Here is a 10,043-nt window from a genome sequence, read left to right on the forward strand (position 1 = left end):
AAAAACCATTTCATTTTCCCAAACTACTCACATTTTACTACTACTTCAACTTATCATGATAATAATAATAATAATACTGATAACTAAAATAACAATGGCCAAGAAGCTGAAATTGAAAGAAAGTGAAATGATGTGACTTTATGATATGATATGATAAATCATATTGTACACTGATAATTCTGATCAGAGAAGGTGTGTCAGCTTTCTTGTGTTTATATTCAAAATATCTCCAAATATGAGGGCCCCATTCAGCAAAACTACGGCTGACGAGGATCCAACACTTGCTGGGTGAAATTGGAGCGATCCATTCATAACATGAGGACCTCCCAGATACACGTTTCAAATACATTAGAATGAAACAACAGCACAAAGGTTAATAAAGTCTGATTTTTTTTTTTTTTTTGACAGTCCAGCTTTTTATTTGCCAATGGTAATGACTCAAGATCACTTTTTGCTGACCCTAAAGTAGAAGATATTCAAGATTCTGTGTTTGTTGTCATGTGGACAGACTGGAAACATGTTTCCCTGTACAATAAAATTTTCACTTTGTCGTCTCCAGGTAGGTATTGATAAATATATAACAATAAACATACTGCTGTAAACATATGCAAAAGGGAAAGGAAGCAACATTAGCGATGCGATGTTCGGTTCCTGTCTCGAAACCAAGTCTTAGTTTTTAAACATCTCACAGAAGTGTTTCATGAACAAAAGCTACACACGCACGCACACGCACATTCGTAGAGTGCAACTGCGGTTGCATGAGATTTACTGCTGTCTTGTGTTACACGGCTTGTAGCCTTTCCTGTCAATCGCTAGGGGACCCTGCTCTGTGCAATCCCTCCGCGCGCGTGTGTGTGTGTGTGTGTGTGTGTGTGTGTGTGTGTGTGTGTGTGTGTGTGTGTGTGTGTGTGTGTGTGTGTGTGTGTGTGAGCGCAGTCGGGCAGCGGCAGTCGTCGCCACTGTGCGTCGCTGAAGATGTTGCAGCAGCAGCAGCCTCTGACGGGCAACGGGCCCTCCAACGGCCGGGGACTCGGCATGAGCGGCCACCCCGGGATGCCTGCGCTCAACGCGGTTCACCAAGCCTCTCAGCACCGGTCGGACGGAGGCGACTCGGGCCTCGAGGGCACGGAGAACGGACATGAGACCCGCAGAGACATTGGCGACATATTGCAGCAAATTATGACCATCACCGACCAAAGTTTGGACGAGGCACAGGCAAAGTCAGTGTCAACTTTTTTTTTTAACATTTTAACAATTTTGAAAGTTATTGACGCCCCGGCAGCTTTTTTGGTTTTGCCGCTTTGTCGAGCCGCTGTGGTAAAGTTTCATGAACTTCAACCTTTTGTTTGGGTTCTTTAGCCGCCGGCTAATACGTTAGCCGGCGACCAAAGCCGAAGACAAAAGTTTGCTGGGATGCGACCTTTATAGATTACGATGAATACGAATTTCCTGTGTGCCGTTTAAAAACACGTCTTAAATGACGCTATTGTTAGCGGGTCTTGCTGCGCTAAACAATGCTAACAACACAGTAATATATCACTTGCCTACCATGTTATTGCAAATACGTGTTATAACAGGATTAGAAATTATGTTTTCGTATTACCCAGCTCCCGTTGTAAACAAACAAATATGACAAAGCTTCCTGGCTTTAGCGTTCAGACAGTTCGCTGTACAGACAGCTAACCCCTTAGCTCACGACTAGCCGAGTGCTAATGCTAGCCGCTGTAGCCGTACTAGACGCTCCGCATTCGTCGCGTTGTTATGGTCGGTTTTCTGCCTATGTCTACAGTCGGGCTCGAATGCTTTCTTTTGAGTCAAAAATGTTTTTCTCATGTGCAGGAAACACGCACTTAACTGTCACCGAATGAAACCCGCATTGTTCAGCGTTCTGTGCGAGATCAAGGAAAAGACAGGTAAATATTCCCTCTATTGACGTTGCCACTCACAGCCAGCTTAAATGTTCACCATTGTTGCAATTCTTTGGTTGAATTAAGGTTATGTTGGCCATTTCAAGTAATTGTTTTTTCATACCGTTCAACGTTTTAGAACAATACAAACAGTTGAATGGCCAAGTGTCCATCCCCACTTGTGCAGGAAGATGCACTGACAGCTATTGTGTCGATTCCACTTGGTGTATAAATAGAGAAGAATGCAACAGCTGGACAAACAGACATGCAGGGCAACACAGTACTGCTCATATTGTTGCCTCTGGGTAATTGTACAAGACAAAACAAGATTAATGTCAGGGCATCAATTAAACAGGAAATATTAGTGCCGTGAATAATGTTTGTAGTTAATTTCTCTTTGTTGTCATTGTTATTACTGTTATTAGTAGTAATATCATTATTTTGCCAATTCTTAGCACACGGCATCATTTCATCTGTAATTATTGTGTCGGAATTCTGTCTGGTCAAATGGCAAAGGTTTCCAAGTGTCGTGAAAAACCTGGAAAACAGTCAACCAATTACCAGGTCCATGAATTGAAAAAAAATTACAGATGAAGGTTGTCATTGAAAATTACCTAAATTCAATCTATTTTTTGATATCCAAAAAGGGCATAATATTTGCATTTTAAAGGTCTAGTTTACAGGACTGTCTCAGAAAATTAGAATATTGTGATAAAGTTCTTTATCTTCTGTAATGCAATTAAAAAACCAAAGGAATACTTTTCATGATATTCTAATACTTTGAGATAGGATTTTTGAGTTTTCTTAAGATGTAAGCCATAATCATCAATATTAAAATAATAAAAGGCTTGCAATATTTCAGTTGATTTGTAATGAATCAAGAATGTATGACATTTTTTTTTGTAATTGCATTACACAAGATAAAGAACTTGATCACAATCTCCTAATTTTCTGAGACAGTCTTGTATGTAATGGATTGCATTTCAAGTGTTGTGAGTATTTTGATTAAACAAAATGTTTTTGAGGGGAACCAGCTGGTTGATCATTTTGAGGTTTCACTCTTCTGGAAAGTATTCTCTGTCCTAATCCTTGATTGATGGATGAAATACACAGAAAACTAAATTGGTAATCGATTACTGAAAAATACATTTGTGATAATCAATAGTCTAGTAGAGGCCTGTCAACATTTCCACTGAAACCAACATATTAGTTTATAATTACCCAGACCTGCCAATTGTAGAATAGAATACAATGACAGGGACTGTGTTTCTTTTCTTTCCTTCTAAATATTAACCTGAGCATACACAAAGCATAAACTGCAAGTTAATGCTTGCGTTTTGGCCGATAGCGCACTAAACAATTATTGAAGTTCTTCTTTGTTTACTGATGGCTGATAGAAGAATTTGGAAAAAAGAAAAGATAACATCAGGAACTCTGACCCCACGAGTCTCATTTCAACAAGAAACGCAAACAATACATCTGGAGCTGCGTTATGGGTGGAGAACAGCGTGCCATAGAAGCAGTAGTGTAGTTTGTCTCAGCTGTGTACGAAGGTCATGTCAGGGTTTTCTATTTACCATCTTGAAACTGCAAGTGCACATCAAGCTGATTGTTATTGTAAAGACTGGTTTGAGCCAGAGGACTGTGTAAATTTCACTTAATATGTAAACACAGCTGTTTAATATCCCCGTCAGAAAGCCTCCTCCATCCAATCTGCACATTTCAAAATCATCCGCTGGGGGTTTCTTTTATCCCTTTGAGATTAGTTGAAATGGCAGAGCAGCCACATGCACACAGACACACACACACACACACACACACACACACACACACACACACACACACACACACACACACACACACAAGAGCATCATTGTGCCTCCAGTTGAGTTACAACATATTTGTTAGACCTGAAGAAGAGTATGATCTTGTCTTGACTGGTGTTTTGATCATGGCTAACAAAACGCAATTATCAAAGAAGACATGCACTTACCCACAAAGAACACTTCAACATGACATAGATGTTGTTAAACAGTCTACGTGGCCAAGATGGCAACTGCCCCCCCCCCCCCCCCACTCCAGCTCTATAACAAGCAAAACTGATAACAAGCAAGTGATTAATTACCACCACATGCCCTGGAGATGCACACCTCTTCATGGGCTCTTTGCGCACACACACACACACACAAACACACACACACACACACATAACCACAAATGTCTTTGGTGACCAAGTGACAGGCCTGCACTGTAAAAATGTCCTCAGCTCTCACAATAGTAATTCAATTATAAAGATGCTGAAAGAGTCGGCACGGTGCGTAGTTGTTAGCACTTCGGCCTCACAGCACGATTCCGACAAGGGTTTCCCCTTATCAGAATCGTGCCGTGGGGACCTTTCTGTGTGGAGTTTGCATGTTCTCCCTGTGTCTGCATGGGCTTCCTCCAGGTTCTCCGATTTGCCCCCACCGTCCAAAAACATGCAGCAAGTTAATTGGAGAAAAATTGGAAAAATTGCCCTGGATGAGTGAGTGAATGGTATTCTTTCTGGATATGAGGCCCAGTGATTGACTGGCAACCAGTTCAGGGTGTATCCCGTCTCTTGCTCCAGCATCTCCTGTGACCCTGAGTGCAAGATGAGCGGCAGCTGATGGATAGATGGATAGAGGCTGATAGACAAATGAAGACAGGGTCTTAAATTAAACCTTGTCAGCATGTGTGGGCTTCCCTAAATATTTCTTGAAATAAGAGCGGCCTTAAACTAGATGCCGCGTTCAGGTTTTGCTCCTTATCTAATTAGTTTAAGTGTAGTGTAGTAAAGTGTAGCCTGTTGTTGTGAAACCACTTCTCTGTATATTGTAACGTTTCCCCTCTCAACTTATTAAGTCTTATTTCATACATGGAGAGTTTGCGGTTAAATTTTTTCAGGGACACATTTTGACGTGTTTAAAATCAATCACTCAGGCACATATTTGGCACAACAGGTGTAAATCTACATCAGTGCACATGTTTGTTTTGATGATGTAAAACACCCAGCAGACACTGACTGACGCATGGTGTTGACAGGCCTGTCCATGAGGAACGCCCAGGAGGAGGAGCCGCAGGACCCTCAGCTGGTGCGGCTGGACAATATGCTGCTGGCGGAGGGCGTGGCCGGACCGGAAAAAGGGGGCGGAGCCGCGGCTGCCGTGTCGGCGGCCACCAGCTCCGGGGGGATGTCGCCCGACAGCTCGCTCGAGCACTCCGACTACAAAAGCAAGTTGAGCCAGATTCGCAGTATCTACCACACTGAGCTGGAGAAGTATGAGCAGGTACCGTGTCGCAACAGGAGACGATACTGTCTGAACACGCTTAGCTGTACTAACACACAGCGCCTGCAGCAGAATCTTTTGGCATGTTAGGGTCTAAAGCTCAGACACGCAGAATCAATTATTCCCTCCTGGAAATAAACTCCTCAACTTCCTCCTTATTCTGATTAGGACACAGCAGCTCATTGCTGCAAGTGTTTTCATCAGGGGATTAATATGCCACTTGTTCTCTCAAATTATTCCTTCAACGAAGTTCAAACATTATGGAAAAAAGTTAATCATTTCCCAGAGGTGACACACTTGCTTCTTTTTTTTCATATCAAAGCCAGCGACACTTTTTACCTACATGTTTTTAAAAATGATCTTCACCCACGCTATTTCTTTTCCCTCCATTGAGATTATGTTGGTGTGATTTTCTGAAATATAGAGAAATCCCTTGCACAAATGCCTGTCTTTTCTCACGTTCATTCTAACTGAATGTCTTTTACACTGTGGTGGACATAAGTACAATTTTGAACACAGAAATTGTTTCATCGGATGATCAGAATTGGTGGGTCAATTCTGACTTAACACAGTGGAACCCTGACTTATGAGTGCATCAGCTCACACATTTGCTGAGATATGAGCTGTTGTTTTTGCTTTGTGATATGAGCTTAGATCCGAGTTAGGAGTTGGATGACCGTTCAATCCCAAAGTGGCCACCATTGTCTGTGAAGTGGTGCTAAAAAACAGTCGCAAGCGCCACCTGCCACTGGGTAGCCCAGTGAAAATCATTGAACAAACATGCGCGGTGTGTGCATTGACTTGTTTGTAAAGAGATGGAGAAGTTGCTATAGTCGGTGTAATAACCTGATCAAGAGCAACATTTGTGAGAAGGCACGGCACATTTACGGGGATTTGGTGATGCAGATAGGGGAAACGTCAGCGGAAGAGTCATTCAAGCCCGGTCAGAGACGGTTTGATCATTTTAGAAAGAGGGCCAGGATTCACTCTATTGCTAAATTAAGTTTAGGGATGAAGTGTAGCACAGCGTGCAAGTTAAATTTTGCAATACATTATAGCATTAAGTGTGAAGCGAGCAAGTTAAGTTAAGCGATTGAGCATGAAATGAAAAATTCCCCCAACCTCCTCAGATGCTGCCGCTGGCATCTTCATCCAATCTTCAAGGTAAATACACTTAATAAAACCACTTTATTTCTTAATGCTCTCTTTTATCATGTTTTTTTAATTTTTATACATCATATGTCATTCAGTAAGCAGCTGTTTTCTTATTTAAAAACACATCACAAAACTGAGGCCTGAAACAGGTAATAATGTTTCAGTTCATTTTAATGGAGAAATTAAATTTGAAATATGAGCAAATTGAGTTATTAGCTCAGTCACAGAACAAATTAAACTCATAAGTCAAGGTATTACTGTACTTGTCTTCTTGGTTCCGGGTGCAATTTTCAATGTCACTAAAAAGACACAAAACCCGGTTACAGCTAAAAGGAAACATAAGAAGCCCTAAATTGTGTTTCATTTTGTGAGAAATAACACAACCACAGACATTAAGGACAACTCACAGATTCCAGTAGACATTAAGGTTCACATGTATTCGGTTTGCATCTGTTCTGAAATGGTATCAGGATCCCAAGCACACGTCCTTTGGCAGCATCAGCTCAAACATTCCTCTGCGGAGCTTCTGCTTCTGTAAAGTTGTGTGAACAGAAACCACCGTTGATCTGATGTGATGATGAAGCATTTCTGAGCACAAAAGATGTTTGATAACCACTTCATTGTCCCCAGAATTACTTGTCGTTGACTGAGATCCAACAGACGCCTTGAAAGATTCCAGCGAGTCAAAACCGAACAGGTGTAGATGCGTTAGTGTGCTTGTTGCTGTGCTTCACTGTGCACCCTCCCACCCAGGCGTGCACTGAGTTCACCACTCACGTGATGAACCTGCTGAGGGAGCAGTCTCGCACGAGGCCCGTCACCCCGCGGGAGATCGAGCGCATGGTGGCCATCATCCACCGCAAGTTCAGCTCCATCCAGACCCAGTTGAAGCAGAGCACCTGCGAAGCGGTCATGATCCTGAGGTCCCGCTTCCTCGACGCCAGGTGGGCATGTGTTGGACATCAATACTTATCCTCCATTTCAACTTACCTGTGATTTTTTTTTTTTAATAAAAGAGGTGGGGGGTGACTGGACAGTTGTCGTCATCTTGTTTCATCCAACTAGGCGCAAGAGGCGTAACTTCAGTAAGCAGGCCACAGAGGTCCTGAATGAGTATTTCTATTCCCACCTGTCCAACCCCTACCCCAGTGAAGAAGCCAAAGAGGAACTCGCCAAGCAGTGTGGAATCACTGTCTCTCAGGTGATTCTCTCATGGCTTGACACATGGATGACAGGGGGATGGAGGGGTTACTGAATAGACTTAATTCATTTTTTTTGGTATCCCCCAGGTCTCCAACTGGTTTGGCAATAAGAGAATCCGCTACAAGAAAAACATTAGCAAGTTCCAGGAGGAGGCAAACCTCTATGCCATGAAGACGGCCTTGGGGGCCAGGCAGGGCGACGATTCCCCCCACACCCCCAACTCCACGGGTACCAGAAGGGACTGACCGTGGGATTGTGGAAAGTTTAACGTGAAAAATATAAATGCAGTCATTGTCCAACCAGACATGAATAGGCATTTATTAGTAGTATTGGGAAACTTGGAGTAAATCAAATAACCCAAAAATGTTCACATAATTACCATTATTGATATTAGACTGATCTGAAAATCACCAGGAAATGACCGACCTTCCATTCAGATACTACTCAATCATTTGGAATATTCAAATTAGCGGTATTGGGATGATGACAGGAACTTTGGATATATTTGTTGTGCCGCTGACTCGTGATCTTCCAGATACAGCCTGGCATCTGGGAAGGGCTGCTAAATGCCACAGCTGTCACTATCAGGTCTCTGACATGGTTTGTGTCTCCTTCAGGATCTGGGTCCTTCTCTCTTTCTGGGTCAGCCGATCTCTTCCTCGGTGTCCAATCGGTGAACGGCGAGCAGCCGGCCTACCCAATGGGAGTGCAGGTACTTGATTTTTTTTTTTTTCAAGAATCATTCATCCTTGTTTCCACTCTGACAACAAAATATGTAGTGTTGATTTTTAATACTGCTCTGTACCAATTATTTGCCCAAATTTGAAGTGACTAAATACTAACAGCAACTAATAGAAGTAATCAGGAACTAATTTGATGCAAAGTATAGCTAAATCGCAGTGTTTGAATTCCTCAATGTGTTCCTCTGCTTGGTAAAAATGTCTGCGTCTGTAATTTGAAGTGTGATTCTCACACAGTGAAAATCAAAAACAATTTGAAGTGTGATTTTCACACTTGCCCTGTAAGCAGTATAGTTCATCTGAAACATCGCGCTCATCTGAAACACTGCGCTGCGGCAAAACGTGTCATGGTGCTAAAACCGCTGCCTCAAACGTGCAACATACCTGCCAACGTGCAAGTGTGACCGAATGTCACACTTGGCCCTCGTCTTCTTTTCAATCTCCCAGGCTAACGGGAACTGGCAGGGTCGAAACTCGCCACCCTCCTGCGCCTCACCTCACAGCGACCACTCGGAAAACTCTGACTGATGGCGCTGCCCGGCGGCGCAGAGCGGAGCGACAGCAACGGAACGATTGATGACCGACAAAGACAGAAAGAATGATATCACGCTTCCCACTTGGCTGCAGTTGTTTTTTGTACGTTGTTTGTTGGCTTTGATTTATTTTTAAATGTTTTTATTTTTCTTTCTTACCACTCAGCGTTGCTCATGTTTATGTTCATATGATTAGCTGAGTGCACAGATGGTAGGGCGAAAGTGTATGTGTATGTGTGTGCGTGTGTGTGTGCGTGCGTGCGTGTGTGCGTGCGTGTGTGTGTGGGGGGGTGTCTGTGTCTGTATCTGTGTGTCTGTGTGTGTGCGCTGTGTGCATGCAGGTGTGGTTTTACTATCGGGGTTCGTAGCGTTTTTTCCACTACATTGGCAAGTTACTGAGGTGTGTGTTTGTGGCTGGGAAGGGGTCGGGGGAGGGAGGTTGCATTATCATTGTTTTTAGCACATTATATCATTGTTATTAATATTATTGCTGTTTTATTATTAGTGCTACAACTATTTCACATTTTTCAGTTTAACAGAACGAGAATGCATTTAGTGAATGAGAGGGCAATAGAGAAAATCCAAAGATTTTGTGTGTTTGTTTGTTTGGTTCCGTTTTTGCTTTGTTTTCTAACAGGCTTAAGTGTCCCTGTGAAATGATTGAGGCGTGACTGAGTCCATATTAATGGTTTGAATGAGTATATCAAGTGTTGTCTTTTTCTGTACAGTGAAACACCTGTATTCTCTCTACCTCTTTTACAATAAAGACTCTGTATTCAATACCAGCCACGTTCATGGAGTCCAAGTTAAAGTGCAGGATAAGCAGTATAGATATAAATGAATGTATTTGATTGATTAAAATATTTCTGGTGGACTATATAGTTGCAATTAGCCTCTGCATCCAACCCAAACCTAGCCATTCAACAAACTACAACTAGTTAATACTTTTTAATGCAAATATGTAACCAGCCAATCACATGGCAGCATGTTGACATGTGATGTTGAATACTGCCGAATGCAGGTTTTCAATGAACATCAGAAGAAGAGGGATGGTGTAGGAGACTGACGGTTGGTGTCAGATGGTTTGGTCAGAATTACACCAACTGCTGATCTACTGAATGCGTAAAAATGAAGGTGTCACCAGTAATACTAACCATTTTAAAGTAAACACTGTCAAAATTACCATGAAAGTCCACA

General features: G+C 42.4%; 1 protein-coding gene across 1 annotated transcript; it reads left to right on the top strand.

The window, feature by feature from the left end:
- The first annotated feature begins 387 nt into the window (after positions 1-387).
- On the top strand, positions 388-9,626 carry pbx2 (pre-B-cell leukemia homeobox 2). The gene is made up of 8 exons (XM_086153719.1): positions 388-1,220; positions 1,840-1,913; positions 4,971-5,215; positions 7,124-7,314; positions 7,436-7,571; positions 7,660-7,801; positions 8,191-8,285; positions 8,761-9,626. The coding sequence occupies exons 1-8, from the start codon at positions 976-978 to the stop codon at positions 8,839-8,841; spliced, it is 1,209 nt and encodes a 402-aa protein (XP_086009845.1). The 5' UTR covers positions 388-975; the 3' UTR covers positions 8,842-9,626.
- The last annotated feature ends 417 nt before the right edge of the window (positions 9,627-10,043 follow it).

This window comes from Fistularia commersonii, chromosome 10, assembly GCF_037954325.1.
Source record: "Fistularia commersonii isolate RoL2024-O1a breed Wild chromosome 10, RoL_Fcom_v1.0, whole genome shotgun sequence".
Lineage (NCBI taxonomy): Eukaryota > Metazoa > Chordata > Actinopteri > Syngnathiformes > Fistulariidae > Fistularia > Fistularia commersonii.

What these genes read in the sequence shown, in the direction of transcription:
- pbx2 (XM_086153719.1), top strand. Translation starts at nt 976, where the DNA reads ATGTTGCAGCAGCAGCAGCCTCTGACGGGCAACGGGCCCTCCAACGGC. An exon ending in TTGGACGAGGCACAGGCAAA is followed by an intron (nt 1,221 to 1,839) that starts GTCAGTGTCAAC and finishes TCTCATGTGCAG; the next exon opens with GAAACACGCACTTAACTGTC. An exon ending in AGCTGGAGAAGTATGAGCAG is followed by an intron (nt 5,216 to 7,123) that starts GTACCGTGTCGC and finishes CCTCCCACCCAG; the next exon opens with GCGTGCACTGAGTTCACCAC.